Source organism: Dendronephthya gigantea, unplaced genomic scaffold (genome assembly GCF_004324835.1).
Source record: "Dendronephthya gigantea isolate DGI-Jeju-01 unplaced genomic scaffold, DenGig_1.0 1318, whole genome shotgun sequence".
NCBI classification, from domain to species: Eukaryota; Metazoa; Cnidaria; class Anthozoa; order Malacalcyonacea; family Nephtheidae; genus Dendronephthya; species Dendronephthya gigantea.
The window spans coordinates 1-21,354 of NW_021164322.1; the positions used below are offsets into that span (position 1 = coordinate 1).

Genomic DNA, 21,354 nt, shown 5'->3' on the forward strand with positions numbered 1-21,354 from the left:
GGCGGCCGTTACCACCAAAAATGTTACACGTGTGAAATGAATGGACATAAACAGAAATCATTCATAACAAACACGAATGATTCAATGTGTTTAGAAATGCTTGAACATATTGTAGTAATATGACTGGACAAAACAAAAGAAATGACTCGTTCAAAGTTGAAACGATTCACTTCACTGTGTATTAATTCGGCTATTATTGAACTGATTCGTATGGACCAAGTGAAATGACTTGATGTATTTTGCAGTGACGCAACAAGTCGTATAAGAGTGACCCAGTAAGCTGTCAAATAATTCATGCTTTTTTACAGCCATCCGATGTGTTTTAAAATAGCTCAACTAAATTCGACACCATTCAACCAGATGAGACGCGATTCGATCTAATATGCGACAATGTAACTCAATGTGAAACGGCCCAGTTAAAGGCGGCGTCGTTCAGCTAGATGTGAACAGATTCAAAATCATGTGAAATCACTCAAATAAATGTGAAATCACTCAACAAGATGTGAAATGGCTTCACCAAAGGTGAAACGATTCGCGTCCAAGTGAAATGACACGGCATATTTTGATTTGACGTAACTTGTGCGTTCTTGACACGTCTTGTTGTAAGTTGATTCATCATGTTGTGAAGTGAATCAACAAGATGCTTCCATCTTGTTATTTATACTTCCTTGAAAGAAATTTTACGGAAATAAAATCAAAATATGGAAATTTGCCGCATGTTTATTGAAATGAGATATCGTTCAAAGTCCTTTCCGCAACTCACACTTCGACGTTCGCACACCGTTATTTTGTATCGCGACATTTTCCAAGCTTTTTTGCATTTTGCTGGCAAATATTTTTCCCCTGGAAGATCTCAGTATAAAGGTATGTGTTCAAAGATTTATACTCTGTTCTTGAACAATATCTCCTTGTTATTTAGAGTAAATTATTTATAGAAAACGGCCGGGTAAAGGGCAAAGGGCCATGTGTGCGTTTGCGCTTTCAGGAGAAAGAAAGTGCGAATTGTTTATTCGGGAAAATATGGCCGGAAAATATGGCTTAAAAATATAAGTTATACGTTAAAGAATTGTCACTGATTTTTCCATGTAACATTTGAAATAATTGTATTTAGGCTGACAGGGCTAGCCGGGTTAACCATGTGGCAGATGCGGAATATGCCGCGGGCCTCGCGCTTATGGGGGCATCGCGCTTTACTGTGCCGAGCTCGTTTTAACGAAAACACACCCATTTTATATCCTTTGCGCACTTAAGGTACTCGCGCATTTAGGGTCTTCATGACTAACGCATTCAGGGCTCCTACACTCTTTAGTTAACCCAGGAAAATATAGATCCCCGTTAGTATTTAATCTCTTGTTGCGCTGTTATATGATCCTGTTTACACGTGTTGCCGACCTGGTCCTGTATCGGACCATTGTCTCCTGTATCATGTTGCAGCTACAGTGTTACTTCTGATTTACTTCTTTTACACTCAAGAATGCATTAAACAATTCCTAAGACGTAATTACATCCAAAAAAATGAATAACAGATAAAACAAAAAACAATTACCAAATTTGTGTGTCTTTGAATTTAAAAGTTTTCATACCAGGGGATGGGGGCCCCGCGCCAAAAACCTGCCACGGGACTCGCGCGATGTTAATCCGGCCCTGTTTAGGCTCCCTAGCAGATGATAATGAAATAATTTCAACTTTGTGTTACGTTTCAGCTGTTGGTAAAATCCTTAAAGTGTATGCAACAATGGTGGGAATATTACATTCAATATTCATTTAAAATTATGTTAATTGCTTGAATATTCTCAAAATTATACAATTGTACATTATGGTGTCACCAAAATTTTATTTTAAAGATTTTTTTTATTTTTTAGAGTAATAATGTGGACACAGTAAATGCATTAATGCAGGTTGTGCAGATGCTGCATAACAGAGAGAGGTCACAGCAAGCCCAACCCTCGACTTCTGCTGTAAATAACGGGCAAAACGGTCAAACTACAAGTGCCTCTAGTAGCACATCCACTGGTGAACAAGCTGCCTCAACCTCGGCAACCAATTCTCGGCATCTAGAAGAACACCGAAGATTGTTTAGCCGACAAGCGGTAACTTTTTATACTGCATGTATTCATGAAACATGTGACCATAAACCCCCCCCCCAAAAAAATAGTAAGAAGGGAGGTGGGATATTTTGAGAAATGAAAAGAGAGGCAAAATTTAACTAGTTGGTTTAATTTACAAATTTTTAGAGGGTACAACCATACTCTAGGCAAATTCCCGGCCGTAGAAGACGTGCACCTGCCAAGAAAGGTAACAGTGCCAGTGGATTATTGTATTTGTAACGTTTTAAATTTAAATTATGATACAAAACACTTATAATTATTCCTGTAGAAAAGTGTTTGACAAAGACGATGTTCTGCTTCGCTGAGAGGGGAGCTACTGAGGCACCATCTTGCTCTGAGAAATTGGAGCTTCTAGAAAACGGTCTGGGCGAAAAACGTGTGTCTTTTCCCGTATCCGCTACTGCGGCTGCTGTGAAAGAAGTGTTATTCGAGTACGACATTGTTAAAATTACTTGTTTCTTTGTTTGTTTGTTAGGACTGCACTCTTTTTTGACTATTATTCATAATAGGCCTGGCTAATTTTATGAGTGAGTGGCAGGTATAACATCATGGCATGGCCTTATCCTTATCCTTATCCTTAATAGGGCTTATCCTCCGTTGCGCTTTTCTGGTGGCTTTCAAATTTTGGTGAGTCAGGAAAAGGAAAGAAAGAAGTTGAAAGTGGTTTCGCATGGCTCATGCAGTACGGAGCAACTGAGATGCTTTGGCAATGGCCGAATATACATACGACCGCTTCAAAGAAGTATTCCTTTGACGGAAACTGTGCGTTTTCATGAAGAAAAAAAATATGCTTATCATGCGGTGAAAGCGTTTCAGTTAGTGAAATGAGTGAGCATCTACAAGCTTGCGAGGTAAGTTTAGATATTTCAGATAATCCACCGCTCCCATTGTAAATGCTAAGACAAATTACATCGGCCGAAGGAAAATGACAAACATGTTTTTGTTTAACAAACTATTTAACAATTTCGACAGCATTATCATTCTGCAAATGAGCATGAAACTGAAGAGGGAGACGAGAATAGCCGATATGGAATTAACAGTGAAAGGTATCAATTCTTCATAGCATGTTAAAACCTAATAAGACTATAGTTTGCAACTCTATGTGTACGAACTGTTTACAATAAAACATTGGAAATTCAATTAAAGCAATAGTAATGGAACTTCATTTTTAAAAAATCATGCTTTATACGGTATTTGGCTACAGGTGGTACACCATCTCATTTGTTCTTGAATTTATCTTTAGAAACGACGTCGTTCAAGTTACGGATGATGACACGTTAATTTCAAATACAACCTCTTTGCCGCTAAACGAACAGATCGCCCCGACACAATTAGTCTCTAATACTGACGCGAGAGACAGTGACCTGGATTCATTAGCACCAGTTCCTCAACCAAATGAAACGTTGGAAATCGAGGACAGCAATCGCGCTGAACTTGAAAACAGGTATTACCCAAATAGAAAATTTCAATGATACACGGAATCAATATCCACACCGATGCAATCAAAACCAATATATATTTCTTTCATATTTAAACATTTTTAATTCTGTTCTTAGCGTGGAAGTAGATCCTATGGCTCTGCCATACGAAGAACACCTACGAAACGCCATCGACGCAACACTAAAAGCAACGTACGTATTATTGCAAAGCTTGCTTGTAATCATCAATGAACGATATTTTTATGAGCGGAATTTTTTTATAATATTATTGCAGAACTGCAAATGATGACCCTGTCCAAGTTCTGCGAACCTTCTCTTGCCACTTTCTGCGGGGTCGTCCCCTCGATGTTATGGACCCAACGGTGCAACTTGAAGGTGAAACAACAGATGTTTTCGTTACGCGGGAAAACATTTACGAAGATGGCATGGACGAGTTGTTGGGTGGACTTGGTGTGAGCGATCCTAGTCTTCCTTTAGAAGTCACGTTTACTGGCGAGTGCGCACAGGATCTAGGTGGTCCTCGGAAAGAGTTCCTAGGTGCAATGACCCGCGAGATAAAAGACCATTTATTTGTGGTTGGCGGCGATACCTATACCTTACGCCAAGATGTTGTCGCCGAGACTCGCAGATACTTCTTTGGAGCTGGTCTTGTATTTGGTAAGAGAACTTATTATTATTAAACTGCAACTTACAACTACGTTCAAGTTAATGTCTTTGTTAACCCTGACTCTGTTCATTTAAGGTTACAGCATGTTACAAGGCGGACCGCTACCGTGTTTTATGCACGAAGAATTACTGACCAAACTTTTTGGTGTTCATGCAGAACAACTGAACGACGCCGAAGAACAACTTCGCAACGGCTTTTCGAAATTTGGATTAGTAGAGGTAATTACATTTGTTATACTGCCATAGAACACTGAGTACAGAAACAATTAAAAGAAGTGTATTTATGATTTATGTGTACCCGTTACTTTCATAATCATAAAAATTCTATTTAATTTTAATATATTTTTATTTTCAGCTCATCAAGGAAAGACCATCGATGCTCTTCCTATTACGAAGAACAGCATACCATCCGTTGACGTATCCGAGAATCGTAAAGATTTTGGCGCCAAAATTTTCAGAGCAGGGTTCCAACAAGAGGATGAAAGAGAACAGGGCATACAGGCTTTTTTTGAATTACGTCAAAGAGGTTGCTGGTATGTTCATATTTTCTTTCGTTCTGCACGTTTTATCTAATTAACTTTTTACCTATATAACACTTTTTATTTAATCCTTTAGCTGGGAGGCGAGAAAATGTATCGCTAGGCGATGTCTTAAGATTCGCCACTGGTTCAGAGGATGAGCCTGTTCTGGGTTTTGCAATCCAGCCTGCTTTGTGTTTTAGTGACGGCACGCGTTCGTGCCTACCAACCTCCAACACATGCATCAACCTTTTACGGCTGGCTATTGGTGAAATTCTTCCTGAAAGTCAAGATGAAATGTTCCAAAAATTTGATTTAGCTTTCAGCAATACCCATTTTGGAATGGCGTAACGTACCGATTTATATGTATATATATATATATATATATATATATATATATATATAATATAATATATATATATATTAATATATAATATATATATATATATATGTCTCTCATTTTGTTGTAACAGCTCTACTCTACTGTATCGAGCACTCTTCTACATTACACTACAAGATTATTAAGCAGATATGTCTGAATCTGTTTAAAAGTCCCAATTCATTAGTCTGTTTAAAATCTATTTACATGGCATTAGCTTTAGATGTTTACGATCTCAGTTATAATATTTACAACAATATTGTACTTTATATATGGTACAATATTTTAAACTATTATATTTAAAACAAGCTTATGAGAAGTAATACCGCTTAATACATGTTTCAATATTATCCGAAATTATTTTAATTCTAAAAAAAGGGGACATTTGTATTTGTATTGACATTTATCATGTAGGTTACATGATATTTACATTTGTTGTTTGTGGTATATGCACAATTTGTGGAATATCATGCAGTTGAGACTCACTCCACTTTTCAGTTATTAAATACTACTGCGATTCCTCGGGTAGTAAATTGTCAAGTGTTTGCAACGCATATAGGTACGGTTCAGTGTCCCATGGGTCTGTGCGCTCTACTGTTGACACTCTGTGTAAAAAATCAGCAAAAGCTGTTTCATCCAGTGGATATGTAGTGTCCGGCACTACTACTCCGTCGTCATCATTGTACTGTGGTAAACCTGCCTGTACGTCCACACCATAAGTATTTAATTCGGTCTGGAGAAATGAAAAAGTAAACCAAATTCGAAACTAAGTAGATTGATTCCTAATAGATAAGACTTATATATTAGGAAGTGAGCAAATTCAAATTGCATAATTATATATGCCTATTTTTTACCCAGCGAACAGAGTTTGCAGCCCTTTTTCATCTAGAGAACATGATCAATTTTAGTAAGGTTCTGACTTCTGCACAAAATCTTTTTTCATGGTGCCTTATATGGAATTGTATGTATTACTCTATTTCGAAAAAGGCGGCAAATTTGCATAGCGACAAGAATAACTTACCTCAGAAAGATTTTCAAAATATTCGTTGGCAATAGTACCATTCTCGTGTTGTATTTGTTGCATGCCCATAATAAATTGTTGAAGAGGACTTTTATTTTCAGCTGTGCGCATCTTGTGATGTATCCAAGCGTTTGAAAATTTTGTAAGCATATCATTGATGACAGGCTTATAAACTTCATGAAGGCAAAAGAGGTGGCGTTCATTATCGGGATCAAGGATTCCGTCCGTTTCCATAAGTGTGAACAGGTCGTAGAACATGGATAGAACGGTTTGATATACATCTCTCCACAATCGCTCAATCCTTGAATTGTGAACACTGCGGCCAGTAATATAACTCCCACGAGATGGTCCTCTTGCTGGATGGCTCAACATGTAATGAGCAACATCACGGTTTTCCACACCCATATCCCCTCTAACTCTGGATGGAAGCCCCCATTTAGCAATTGCTTCTTCAAACAGTTTCAATACTGTTGCAGATTTGTTGTCAACACTACATGCAAGATACACAATTACCCTGCTGTAACCATCGATGCAACCGTGTATGACAAAACGCCATCTAATACGAAAAAACAAAAATGACCATACTAAAAAAAAAAGTAACAAGGGACGACAATATTACTTCTTTAAATAAACCACTTTTACTAATTTACATTTTTTCACAGATTTTATTTGTGTTGGTTTCAATTTTATCTACCGTGGTGAACACTTTTTTACTTGTGCAGTATTTGGCTACAACTGCACCATTTTAGGTAATAATTAAAATCTAACTGACCTTATCAATTTATGGTTTCCATCCATATGCCAAAGTGATAACGGTGAGCGTACGTTATACACCCTTCTTTGTATGGCGTTGATTGTTCTGAGTCTCCTTCCAACTGGATCTACTCTTTTGATAGAATCTCGTACTCGCCTTCTTTGAACCTTTATTCCTTGTGACACAAGCTCTCCTTCTATAGTCTTCATTCCTAAAAAATGTAACCATTTTCACACCAATTCATTCAGACATTTAGACTGCTCCATTCATTCAACATAATACATGGCCAGATACTTTATGTTGTCTTGCCTGAGTGTTTATTTTACCCAATAGTTATTTTACCTGATCTTGGGAAATACGAGATTATTCGTTTAGTGTATATATCAAGGGAGTCGTCATCAATATCACTGAATCTCTCAATGCGTGTCATGTTAAATTCAGCAAGTCTGTTTTCCACTGTTCGCTTGCTGACACCAAGCATTAATGCCATTTGATTTTGAGTAAATCCCATATCTATAAAAGTACAGAAAAGCACATAGTATATATGATGTAATTTAAGAGAACAGTTTAAAATCATCCCTTCACTTCTCCCAAATTCATGATAATTGTTACTTTTTTATTGAAAAGTAAAATACAAACAAGTTGCCAAAACAATTTTTACCTTTAAAAAACATAAGCTGCTCTTGCGTAATAGAAAATCTTGGGCGTCCTCGCCTCCTGAGAGCTTCATCTGATGGAGCTTGATAAGGTTCATATCTTCTTTCTATCCCAAGATCTCTTTTCAATAATTGAACTGCTTTATTTATGCAGTCAACAACCTCCAATGGGATGACATCATGAGTTAATGCATTCTCAGCAAGTACTTCAAGTCGCATTGCACACAGCTCACGATCATCATAACTCGTGCTTTCACTTAACATGGTAATGACATCCTTGATAGCATTAATTAGTTCTGCTGTAAATGAATCCATAATGTATCTATATTAAATTGACCTAAAGGAAAAAACTATTCATCAGTGATTGCCCCCTCCCCTGAAAAAATGTAGCATATAGTATGCACATTGGGTATGGAATAGAAATAGATGGAATCTAATGTTAATGTGAGTTATGTGACATCCTTATTCTTTTCCATACAAAGGGGAGGGAGGGGATCCTCCTGTATATAATACATATTTAAAAATTTTGCCATGTTGCCTGCCCATGACATTAATTAAGCTATTAAGATTTTTGAATAGATTAGTATTTTCAAATGTTATATCAATGTTAAACAACTCTTTATAAAATGTTACAACACTATGTATGTCATGTATGTTGACGCAGATAATTCCTATATTAAAATAATTTACTCTAAATAACAAGGAGATATTGTTCAAGAACAGAGTATAAATCTTTGAACACATACCTTTATACTGAGATCTTCCAGGGGAAAAATATTTGCCAGCAAAATGCAAAAAAGCTTGGAAAATGTCGCGATACAAAATAACGGTGTGCGAACGTCGAAGTGTGAGTTGCGGAAAGGACTTTGAACGATATCTCATTTCAATAAACATGCGGCAAATTTCCATATTTTGATTTTATTTCCGTAAAATTTCTTTCAAGGAAGTATAAATAACAAGATGGAAGCATCTTGTTGATTCACTTCACAACATGATGAATCAACTTACAACAAGACGTGTCAAGAACGCACAAGTTACGTCAAATCAAAATATGCCGTGTCATTTCACTTGGACGCGAATCGTTTCACCTTTGGTGAAGCCATTTCACATCTTGTTGAGTGATTTCACATTTATTGAGTGATTTCACATGATTTTGAATCTGTTCACATCTAGCTGAACGACGCCGCCTTTAACTGGGCCGTTTCACATTGAGTTACATTGTCGCATATTAGATCGAATCGCGTCTCATCTGGTTGAATGGTGTCGAATTTAGTTGAGCTATTTTAAAACACATCGGATGGCTGTAAAAAAGCATGAATTATTTGACAGCTTACTGGGTCACTCTTATACGACTTGTTGCGTCACTGCAAAATACATCAAGTCATTTCACTTGGTCCATACGAATCAGTTCAATAATAGCCGAATTAATACACAGTGAAGTGAATCGTTTCAACTTTGAACGAGTCATTTCTTGTTTTGTCCAGTCATATTACTACAATATGTTCAAGCATTTCTAAACACATTGAATCATTCGTGTTTGTTATGAATGATTTCTGTTTATGTCCATTCATTTCACACGTGTAACATTTTTGGTGGTAACGGCCGCCCATAAATTACCCCCAGGATCATCGTGATAATAAGGATAGAAACATAATTGAAATATTAAACATAATTGAAATATAGAACGTTCTCTGGTTGAAATATTAATTGAAATATAGAACGTTCTCTGGTTGAAATATTTCAACCAGAGAACGTTCTACATTTCAATTATAATAAGGATAGTTTGAAAGGTTATTAAACCCTGAGAATTGTGCTAAAGATAAAATGAAATTCTCCGTGAAGCATATTAAAACACACCTCCTTTGCAACCTCTTTATCAGGTCGGCCATCACTATCTTTCAATTCAACATAAGGCTTGCTATGAACTCTAATAACAAAAAATTAAAACATAGGAACCTTAAAAATTTTCCTCTCAGTCTGATAATTGTGTGTGTTAAGCTGATTTTTCATAACTTGACAGGTTGGCCATGCTCAGGGCAGCACCATCGAAATAAAGTTTACCTGTTAAGATCTTCATGCAAACCATCAAGTAGAAATGCCAAGAATTCCTATACCAAATCAGAGAAAGACGTCTTAAAGATCACGCCTTTAAATACGAACACTAAATCGAATTCATTCAGTGAAAATAAAAGACCTTCTTCAAAACAGTGTCAATACTAAAAATATTCTTCGCTGTTATATTTGAAAGACAGCGACTTTGTCTTAACAAAACATATCAAAATAATATACAACCAAACCAACCAACCAACAAAACAACCAAGGAGCAGCGTGGCAGCGTCTTCAAACAACTTAGCATCAAATGTGGTATAACAACTGCCTAAATAGACAAAGCAATTCTCGACGTTTCGACCTGAGGGCCTTCGGCAGGAGAGTTAGTGGATCATTGTCCTTGAGATACGCATTTAAATAATGTTATCCATATTTGTAAATTGTAAATATTGTTAATAAATATCATTTTTGCGAACAAGCAAATTTGACTGCATCATATGCATGCATAAAAATGCTTATGGCAACCCCGATTGATACACTTGTGGGCCCAACAGAGTGTTTAGGCATTCAAACTCTAACAATGGCATTGTTATGGGTGATTTCAATAGTTTTCGTTTTTTTGGGACACCCTGTAGAACGATAATTGGGGATGTGAATATTCATATATTCAGTTCTGCCCGACAGATTTCTATTGTAAGCTATTGCAATTACAAAGAATTCTCGAATTCTGTAAACTAGGCTTCACTGGTCAAGCGTGTACGTCTTTATTCATATCATGACCATTATAATTGTGGTCAGTACAAGTATATGTATATGCGAAGTGACGGCAACAATATAATTATTTTCCCATACTGTTTAAAGTTTAAACCACCAAATGGCTATGGGGCGTCATTTCGGATGCCGACGAGGAAGAAACAGATTTCAACGATGATTGTTTCAAATCTCACCTAATCGAGGAGATTCTTGATGATATAGGATTGAGACTTCTTCAATGGAAAGTGTTTGAATTGCTTTCCCTTTTATCAATGGCCTTAGGCCTGGGAACTACTCCCCCCCCCACGAGTACCCTGGGTACGAGACCCTGGGTACGAGGTTGACTATCCGCTATACTTCCTAGTTTGAAATCAGACTGGTATATCTCTTCAATTACGTCTGGAGTTTTGACGTTATCAATACCTACCGGAATGTTCCTGGGAACAAAGCTTTGCATGGGGTTGGGTGTCGCACAAAAATTAATATGTTAGATAAGCCTTTTCTTTGTCGGCTTAGGAATGACTATTTCATTTCAAAGTTAATATGTCATGATTTAATATTTCCCACAAGGTATCGTTCTATGTGTTCTGTATTAACAGCCGTGTTCTGGACTTTAGGATTTCTTCTTTCGAGTTTCGGCTGTTGTTTCAATGGAGCTTTCGGTGATCGGTTATCATTGGGCTCTGGCTACCGTGTGTTTTCCGACAGCAAAGTTCTTTTCTCAGCCAGTTTGCCTGCTAGGAACGAAAGGAAGTGAGAAGTCTCCCTTCCACATCCACCAGATAGGCACTAAAAACGACTGGAGTGAAGGAGCCATGCCAACTTCAACAATTCTTCGATTATACTGACGTTTCTTCTCACGTTCGTTGGCATTAAACGAGCTGGTAAGAGTCTGGCGTCGATGTGTCGAAGCGTCAGGATTAAACACCCTGACATCAAAAAATGCTTTTTCACATCTTTGCCAGAGACCTAGCTCTCGCCTATGTCCACTCTGGCGTCGTCGGCGGAATTAGCACTGGATGGAAGTACTTCGCCAGTTAAAGGAGCAAGAGCAGGTTCAGTAGAAACGTCATAGGCCATGATTTCGTCATGTCGTCGATGAATAAAACCTCCTTTCAGGCACGACAAGGCATGGTCCACGGTGAAAGATTTTCCACAAGCGCAGAAGGATGGAAGGCGCTTCAATGGCCACCGATAACGCATATAAGCCCCATTTACACTACACTCGATTTATTGGCACGGCACGGCTAAAATGGGTACCCGTGCCCAATTTTACTAGTGCTCAGGGTACCAAAACAAAGGCCGGGCACGGATGAAGTGGGCACGGGTACCCATTTTAGTCGTGCCGTGGCAATAAATCGAGTGTAGTGTAAATGGGGCTATAGATTGCGTCAAAGAACTCTCGTTTCGTGAGGACATACCCTTCATTAGCAAGTGGCAGTGCTGTCAACTAAGCTTAGGATCCCTTCAACAGGGCGAGATCATTTGCTCGAATTTGCTCTTCACTCATACTTGATCTCAAGTTCTGCAACACCAGCATGTTTTGGGCATGTCGATGATTAATTATCTCACGGCGCAAATCGTAGATGGATGCTCCATTTTCATTTGCTGGAACGTCATCATTCTGATGGATGATCTTGACAGATGGTCTTTGAGTCTCATTTTCTTCATCGCACAGCTCGGAGAAGATAGGAATTCCAAGACCTCCCATGCATTCTCGTCGGCAGTGAGCCAGTTACAGTAACTTCCTCTCATGGATGGAAGCACTACGGTTGGCTAGAAGCGATGGCAGGAGCTTCAGGCTGATGGAATCATCTACCACTTGCATCGCAGTCTTGATAACTGGAACAGCGCGTATATGGTAAGTAAATCTGTGCCGAAACCCAATATTGATTTCAGTTGCTGATTTTTACGCGTGTAATATATATAGGTCAGTGATTAGGGTCAGTGATCCAGCACTGATCTAATCAGATATTATTTCAGACAAAATTTGTTCAAAAACCAACAAGCTTAACCACGGCCAGGTTACGAAGCTACGGGCTCAAAAATCCAAGATGCCCTAACGAGAGGCAAGTACTAGTCGTGAAAGTTAATCTTTGTGTGGTGATTACTTTCGTTTTTTTAAACCAGAGTAGCGATAATTACGATGGATTATATGGCCTGGTTGCCGTGAACTCATGAACTTCAATTCGATGCATGACAGATCAACCTGATCAATTTTTAAGTGTGTAGATCAGATTAGATCTTATAATATAGGTATGTTAGCGCAATCACTCCCCACAATCAACAATTCCCACAATCTCGTTCCCAGGTCTTCCGTGTGAAATGACGGAAATGACGCAAGGGTTACGCAAGGGTCTTGTGACTTGCTTGTGACATGACCTGTGCTTGAACATGCTGATTGCTGAATTAAAAATTTAAAAAACACTCGTTTGCTGCGTTGGGAAGGCGTGTGGCTGAAATTTTTATCTCCTAATACAGAAAGTAGAGCTGTTTTATTGCAGTGATGTATCGAAGCATTTTTCTGCTTATTGTGGCTGCGGTCTTTGCAAGTTCTACACAACTATATAGGTATGTATATATAAAATTGTTGAAATGCACGAAGTATTTAATTGTGACTATTGTCTGATAAATTGAATTCATTCATGAAAATTTCGATTATACTTCATCAGTATTGACTTTTCCTAAGCAAGTGTGCACTTCTTCAACCAAAAAATATGAAGTTTAGCACTCGACAATCGCGTACCCATGAATAAACGGTTTAATATAAGGCGAGATATGCATTTTTTAGTTGAAGTGACTCACCGGTTTTTGTCGGCATATTCAACAAAATACTAAATGACTGACAGTTTCCCAGTACACAAACAGATCAATGTATCCCCATTTATATCTGAAATAATTTTATGTGTCCTGAAAACTGTTTTGTGGAATATTTGTTGAATAAATAAAAGCAGTTGCCTGCAGTCTTGTCAAAATATGGGAAGACACTGAAAGAGCAGTTGGCAAGCTGCCTTGTTAGTTGCAACAGCCCAAAGCACCTTTAGGAAACAATGTAGCTGCAAAATCTTGAGCATCAACTTTTAGGAATATCTAAGACAACCATAATAAGATTCGGAGCGATAATGTGGAATACCTGCCCAATCCAACTCCTAAGAGTTAATGCTATGTATAGTATATATTGTTTATGAACTATCTCAGAACAAGAATATACACTGATCCTCTTTAGATCTAATTGATCCACTTATAGATCTTTAACATAATACTAAATTCTATAGGTTAGATTCTATCGGGTTATATAGTTAAACTACAAGTTTCAATGCATCATCAGATTGAGAGCTTTGCAGTTACAAATCAGCACAGTAAACCCTACTTTTTTCAGAGCAAGCCAAAAGCAAGTTTTAGCAAAATAACAGTCACAAGACATATTCTAACAAGTTTAACTAACTTAGCCACTTCGGCACTTGTAGCAGGTCATGAACCTTAAATTATGCCTGAAATTAAACCTAAACTCATTCTAACCACATTCGTATTTAGGAACAGGCAATTACAATTTGATAATCTTTCTCTGAAAGTAGTTTTCACTTCTGTTTCATTCTATGTACAGATAAAATTTGTAAAAATGAATATATATTGGCTGTTCATTGAATCAGCTGGCAAGTGAAATAACCTCCATGCAAATTACTACAGTTCTAGAATCTCACATGACTTCTGTCTAATTATGATGCAACTTCTGTCTAATGACAGAATCATTGTTTAATTAGTAAATATGCAGACAAGGGAATTTTTAATGAAAAAAGAGAAATAAATTTAATAAAATTATATTATTATTATAAAAATGCCAATTTGAACAGCATGAGTTAAATTTAGGGTTCTTTGTTAAACATTCAAATTAATAAGAGAATAAATGAGGTATTGATTAGTATAAAAGAATGTTGTACAGTTTACTTAAGAAAATGGTTTGAAAATGTAAATAGATTTCATTTCAAATATTACTGATTGAGCAATATAAAATTATAAATATCAGACATAAAGGAGGGTTTGAACCCAAAAATAAATTGAACCTAAAATTAAATTGTACCTGCCCTTTGAGGTTGCTTTACTTTAGCAAATTGATTTCATGGACATAGGCCACAAAATATATTATTAACACTTTAATACTCACAGATTTGGAAGGGACTAGACTAGACTTACTCAAACTGTCTTGACCTAGTAGTTCATTTGGGACAGCATTGGGCTAGCAAAATACTTGCCAGCTGAATTAAATGTTTCATGCGGTCTATGGTGGTGTATATAAAGGCAATTTATACAGCGTTGATCTTTGTATAATTGTAAAATTGTGTGCGGTTAAGTTTGCAGTCTGCACTACATTGTATAAAATGCTGACCAGTGGCTGTGCAATCATGTTCACAGTTTTCAATACTGAAGATCAAGTTATGTGTACAGATGCCTCATGCGTGAACTCGTGACAAGCTCTAGTGAGGGGCGGCAAATAAAATTTTGTTGAGTAATAGCGTAGTTTGCCGACTATTGCCCAATGCGACCAATACGACAAACCAAGGTACTCATATTTCACCAAGCATTTTCTAAATCTTAAAATCCCAAGCACAAAATACTGAATGATATTGAAATTCTTTTTGCAAGGGGAGCTATTAATAGCGATAAATTTATAGCGATGGGCAATGGAATCAGATATTTTACATTCGAGTCTTTCACTTGTTCTTATTTGATTTCAAACTCGCAAGGCAGGCCTTTCTATTGTACCTAAGCTGACGCTCCAACCTTGCTAGCCAGGCTTTCTCACCTAAGCTTGACTTGATTTGTGCTAAAATGATTCTGCTCACAGTGGCAAGAAAATTAGAATGTTTGTTCCGGTTCCCAGTTATGCCGGCTGAGGAAAAAATTTGTCGACTCGCCAACTAGTTAGGGTTGTTACGTCGCATTAATTGTTGAGGAATCAACGCAAATGCGCTTGCGCAATCGAGGATTAGATGGATAATGTTGTTTCTTTAGATCTGAGTATTGTGTAAACATTTAGCTAAGTATCTATGTCTAGTAAGTAATTAATCGAAGGGCCACCCGTGGTGACAAACCGACTATACCCGGTCTTAAATGTTTTGAAATCACAAAATTTCAAATTACGTAATTTTACGGGTTGGGGATACGTCATTTTTTTCGAATATTGGGTTCAAAATGGCGACTATGCCAAAAGGGCATATGACCGGGGCCGGGTTATGGGGCTGACGGTTGAGGTCCGTTTGGGTAGAATTAAAGGTTAAGGATAGGACACGAACGTAATTAAGCATTAATCATGTGTTATTAATCATTTGTAGGATACCTCTCACCAAATTCCGCACAATTCGCTCACAATTAAAGGAAATAAATTTGTCGGAAAAAGATGTAAGCGAAAAATCTATGAATTCAAAATACCACATTAACAGTCGTGCCGGACCTGAGGAACAGCTTAACAATTACATGGATGCTCAGTACTACGGACCAATCACAATTGGAACTCCACCACAAGACTTTAATGTCGTCTTCGATACAGGATCGTCTAATCTCTGGGTGCCTTCTAAAAAGTGCAAATTGACCAATATTGCCTGTTGTACGTATTCTAGATTTTTGTCTTCAGTTTATTTCTAAATATAACTTCCTCATAAGTCTGCATTGTGTTCAAAATATTATTATATCTTAAATGTATGGTGGTATTTTGGAGTAAATCGAACCCCAATTTAGGCGCTGTTACACAGGGCAATTTTTCTTGTAACTTGCAATGCAATTCTACGTTGAGGAGATGTTAATTAGTGAAGAATCTTTAAAATGTAAGTGTAAGAAACGTCCATGGAATAGATGTATAAACACAAACGTAGTTGGCAAATTAACATCTATCAAAAGTAGAATTACATTGCAACTAGCCTTTCTCACGATGACGTTTTTGGGGACTTTCAATTTTTTCAAACGTGTTTAAAAAGTTATGACAACATGAAAATCAGTTTTTTTAGAATCAACAGACCATTTTAAGAATACTGTAACTCCAGCCTAAAATTAAAGACTGTGGCCGTTATGTCTCACGCTTGTGGTTTTAAAAAAAAAGTACGGTACCCGAAAAATGGTGGCATATTCGTCCTCGTGAGGCTGGCTATATATATTATATCAGCCCCGTTTACACTATACTCAATTTATTGGTGCGGCACAGGTAAAGTGGGCTCCCTTTAACACATTTCAATCAATCATATTTCATTGTCCTCCAGTGCTTCACAACAAGTATGACAGTTCAAAATCGAGCACCTACAAGGCGAATGGTAAGAACTTTTCAATTCATTATGGTTCCGGAAGCTTGACTGGATTTCTTAGTACAGATGTCGTAGAGGTGAGTAATGTAAAACATACATGCATACGTACAGCTGGGCTCGAAATAACGACGCAGATATCTCCGATCTAAGTGAACGATCAACTTTTATCTCCGCTTTCGATTGTAAAATCAGTAAAATCAGTTTTCGATTGTTCACCTCACATTTTCCGCTTGATTTTCTTTTCATGGACCGTAGCGCATTTCCCTCCATACCGGTCACAATTTATAGGAAAATCCAGCGAAAAATCTTGTACATTATTCTAGTCCGTATTTGGAACCACAAAAATTGTTTTGAATTTTTTAAGGTCGGATCAATGAAAGTGGAAAATCAGACATTTGCTGAAGCTATATCTGAACCTGGTATGGCTTTTGTTGCTGCTAGATTTGATGGGATTCTTGGCATGGGTTATAACACCATATCCGTCGACCAAGTTCCTACTGTGTTTACTGATATGGTTGCTCAGAAACTCGTTAAGAAGGCTGTATTTTCATTTTACCTCAACAGGTTTGTGTTTTGTTATGTGCATGCATAGTTAATCCACATCATTCAAAAGCAATGCAATAGATATACGAACCTGACTTCCACCTTTCCACCCTTGACAGTTTGTACTTAATTATTGGTAGCTTTATTGGAATGAAACTTTACAAGCTGTTTTACTCGACCTTCTGCCACAAAGGTTTCTGCCGCGCGCGGACTTTACAAGGGCCTTCAAGTTTTTAACTTATTTTTGAATTAAAGGTTGAACAACGTTTAAGCTGTTACAATTCTCTCGCGAATTCACACATTTGTTTCATTTTTTTGAAAAGATAGGTATTGTACCTAGAGACTAGAGAGGGGGGGATAGATAGCGGTATTGTACCTAGAGACTAGAGAGGGGGGATAGATAGCCCTGTTTTACAAATTTACTTGAGCTCAGGCTACCTGTACTAAAGCCGAACAAATGGAATTCGTACAGACTCCTATTACGGTGCCGTGCCAAAAATCTGAATTTAATTTCTCGGTAAAGACATTTAGTTCAATGGTAAAGACCGAGCAAGCGAGGTTAATAAAAAGTTTATTATATGGCATAGGGCATGTATTTGAACTTAAAACAAACAAGAAATGCATGAATTCGTACTAGTAGCCTGGTACGCATTTGATAAAAACAAAAAATTGAATTATTTACTTTACCTAGACTGTCTGGAGACGTCTTATTAATTTCAAAAGCAGTTAAATTTCTGGGGCTGGTTGTATAAAGCCCGTTTAGCTTAAACGGTGGATAAGTCAAAATCAAATAACACTCTTACAACTCTCTTGAATGAGTCAATGTGAATATTATGCACTGAATATGTAGTTTTAAACAGTATCTTTGTATTAAGGTAAAAAACATTTAGTTTGCCTGTTAAATAAAACCACAGACTTGCTTTCTGTTTTGAACTTATCCACCATTTAAGCTAAACGGGCTTATACAACCGGCCCCTGAGCATTTACTTGTGCCTTTTTCATTCAGAATTTCTTTGTTTTTCATCTTGTAATGAATCGCGGTTAACGCCGGTCCAATATGGGAAAGTTTCGGTCCAGTACGGGAAAGCAATGGACCACTGGAAATTCTTCTCAGCCAATCACTGAGTTATATTTTTCTGGAGGTGAAACTTGCCATATAATAGGACAGTTTATTTCCGAAATATGCTTTCTAGCGGTCAGCCTAAATTCTCACGTGTCACGTCGATCACTAGGAAACTTTCATGAAATGACCTGCACAGATATGATTCTGTTTTTATTTAGAAAAGAAGGTCAGTCTCCAGGCGGGGAGCTGCTGTTAGGCGGCAGTGATCCTGCACACTACAGCGGGGAGTTCACTTATGTTCCTGTTACCAAAAAGGGATATTGGCAGTTCAAGATGGATTCTTTAAATCTTGTTGGTGGTTCTGGTGGTGAATTCTGTAAGGGTGGCTGCCAGGCTATTGCTGATACAGGCACGTCCTTGATTGCTGGGCCATCCCAAGAAATAAAGGAATTGAACGCAAAAATTGGTGCCATTCCTGCACCAATTGGTGGAGCGGTATGGTTTATAAATTTTCATCTACAGGGTGTTTCGATAGACCCCAGTACTTCAGAGGAAAAATGAGCATGTTTATTCATAGTTCTGCCTGACGGATTTCTTTTTTATATAAAGATGCTCTATCTGAACATGTTGTATATATGATTCATATTTAGTATGGATGTATATTTTCTATTATAGTACATCATTGATTGTATTTTCTATTATAGTACATCATTGATTGTATTTTCTATTATAGTACATCATTGATTGTTCGAAAATCGACTCACTGCCAGACGTATCAATCAATCTTGGTGGTAAGAGTTTCAAGCTAACTGGATCACAGTACGTAATCAAGGTATGTATCAGTGTTTGCTGCATAGCGCGATTGGGTTGCTTCCCATTTTCAGTGCTTGGTCGCGCATGCACTATTATTTATTGGGGCTTCGTACAGACAGAAAATGGTCTCGTACAGACAAAAAATGCATAGATTAGGCAATCAAGGGCGTTTGGACTGGATGTTGCTTATTCTCGTCCGCGAGAGCAACTACTTAAATCATAGGCAGCCCGGTCAATGCAGTTACATCATACTCTTATGTATATAGATAATATGACGTAACCGCGTTGGCAAGGGTGCCTATGCTTACATATAGCTGCTGTTTGACTGCATGGGGAGGCTCACCGCCCAACAGTCGTTCTTTTCATAAAAGTGAAGATTGACCCCCAAATAAAATAACAATTTCAATCCGTTTTTAACGTATATATGTGTTTTGACTAATGGCAATTTTGCTTTTAGGAAACTATTCTTGGGCAAACTGAATGTCTCAGCGGATTCATGGGCCTTGATGTTCCACCACCTATGGGACCGATTTGGATCTTAGGGGATGTCTTTATTGGTCCCTATTATACCGAGTTTGACATGGAGGCGGACCGAGTCGGATTCGCTAAAGCTACTTAAACAGACACGTTGGGATGGGAAACGCTGGGAAACCTAATAATTTTTAGTCTAATTGAAGTATAATAGTTTCGTAATTTTGCACGGCAGATACCACTACATCAACCTGGGTTCACAGACCGAATGATATGTTTTGCAGTATATACCAACAAACGTATGTTGGTGCAATAATCATACAATTGTAAGTAATTGAAGCTTTGTAAGAAAATACAGGGTGTCTCAAAAAAAACGCAAAACTTAAATATGCAGAACATTAATACAGCTCTAAAGCGCAATAGAGACACACCTCTGGGAATTGAAAATGGCTCTTAATCCTTCATTTACAATGCTAAAAGTCATTTTAGCTGAACTATGGTGCAAACCCGAACAATATTAATATTTTTGCATATTTAAGTGGTTGCGTTTTTTTTGAGACACCCTGTATAGTGGTTGTATGTTGCTTTTGCCTTACAATGAATTCAATATTTCAGTGGATATAAAAATATTATAATTAGTATAAGATAAAATAGGGCGGTGATAAATCATTCTTAATAAAATCAACCGTTACTCCGCGTAAAAGAAAAAAAGTCTGGAACCATATTTGGAGGCAAGTAAACCATCTATATGCAACCAGCGGTTCATATCCAGTTATGCAGCGCAAAAAAAATTTGCCACTACACTCCGTGCAACTAACTTACTCCCTGATTAAAATGAGCGAGGGAGAGGGGCCTCAAATTCGAATTCTCACAATTGAAAAGAAAACCATGCGAAAAATTTCGTTCGATCGTAAAACTCAGCCTAGTCCAAAAACGATGTTGTATTCATTTCATTCCACCATGATCTTCATCGAACGATGGACAGTCTAAAAACTTGGACTAAACCTCAATGCAAATTTCAATAGTTATATTTAGATTCTCAAAGAGAATTGTCATCAGCGGGTAGGGCAAACCAATTCAGCACGAGCGGAACATCAACACGATTTACAACATTTACAATTGTTCAACATCCTGGCGTCAAGATTTATGTATTCAAGTAACCCTTGGTCCACGTAATTCTACACGATCTTTCATATCGAACAAGCATTCATATATTACACGAACGAAATACATTATTTAATTATTTACTGAAGTACACATGCTTTCTTTATTTCATTATCAATCTCATCCTCGTCATTTGAGCAATCTGGATTGCGGTCGTGAATGTCGGGTTGAAAGTTTTTATGGTCCATACCAACACGCTCGTAAAATAACAAATATGGCGATTCCTTTTCGACCCGATCTGGGCTGGTCTCCTGAAAAATATCCACACGAATTAGTCATTGGAACATAAGTACCGCAGATCAACAAGTTGTCAGGAACTGAATTATTGTTTTTATGCCATTCGCAATAAAACCAATCAAGTAGGTTTGCGGCCAAAATTTAACGCATTATTATTGGGTTTTGGCCCTAGTTGAAAGTTAAATTAACGCTGGTTTAGCAAAAATGATTTAACAGAACCGTTCACGTAAATGGTGACATAACAAAGTAGAAAAATAAAGGGACAAAATGAAACCTTTACTTCTTTAAAGATTTTGGTTTTCTACACTGATTTCCATTTGGATTACTAGAGAAACACACTATTATAGAGCACTATTATCATAACATAGCATGTATGCAAATACCCCATGGGAAAGAACAACATCCATGTATTCTATTAATTCAGTAAGGA

At 37.4% G+C, this 21,354-nt stretch overlaps 3 protein-coding genes across 3 annotated transcripts; 2 read left to right on the forward strand and 1 right to left on the reverse strand.

The window, feature by feature from the left end:
* Positions 1–2,897: 2,897 nt before the first annotated feature.
* On the forward strand, positions 2,898–5,086 carry LOC114545157. Its single transcript, XM_028563499.1, has 8 exons — positions 2,898–2,959; positions 3,081–3,154; positions 3,352–3,552; positions 3,665–3,739; positions 3,822–4,204; positions 4,290–4,432; positions 4,569–4,746; positions 4,829–5,086. The coding sequence occupies exons 1-8, from the start codon at positions 2,933–2,935 to the stop codon at positions 5,080–5,082; spliced, it is 1,335 nt and encodes a 444-aa protein (XP_028419300.1). The 5' UTR covers positions 2,898–2,932; the 3' UTR covers positions 5,083–5,086.
* Positions 5,087–5,618: 532 nt separating this feature from the next.
* On the reverse strand, positions 5,619–8,663 carry LOC114545158. The gene is made up of 6 exons (XM_028563500.1): positions 8,288–8,663; positions 7,547–7,878; positions 7,228–7,398; positions 6,904–7,096; positions 6,132–6,687; positions 5,619–5,843 (listed from the first exon to the last, which is right to left on the reverse strand). The coding sequence occupies exons 2-6, from the start codon at positions 7,854–7,856 to the stop codon at positions 5,619–5,621; spliced, it is 1,455 nt and encodes a 484-aa protein (XP_028419301.1). The 5' UTR covers positions 7,857–7,878; positions 8,288–8,663.
* A 4,062-nt stretch (positions 8,664–12,725) lies between these two features.
* LOC114545156 (cathepsin D-like) lies at positions 12,726–19,949 on the forward strand. The gene is made up of 7 exons (XM_028563498.1): positions 12,726–12,914; positions 15,674–15,945; positions 16,592–16,710; positions 16,998–17,197; positions 18,458–18,734; positions 18,973–19,071; positions 19,510–19,949. Exons 1-7 carry the CDS (start codon positions 12,850–12,852, stop codon positions 19,669–19,671), a joined length of 1,194 nt encoding a protein of 397 aa, XP_028419299.1. The 5' UTR covers positions 12,726–12,849; the 3' UTR covers positions 19,672–19,949.
* The last annotated feature ends 1,405 nt before the right edge of the window (positions 19,950–21,354 follow it).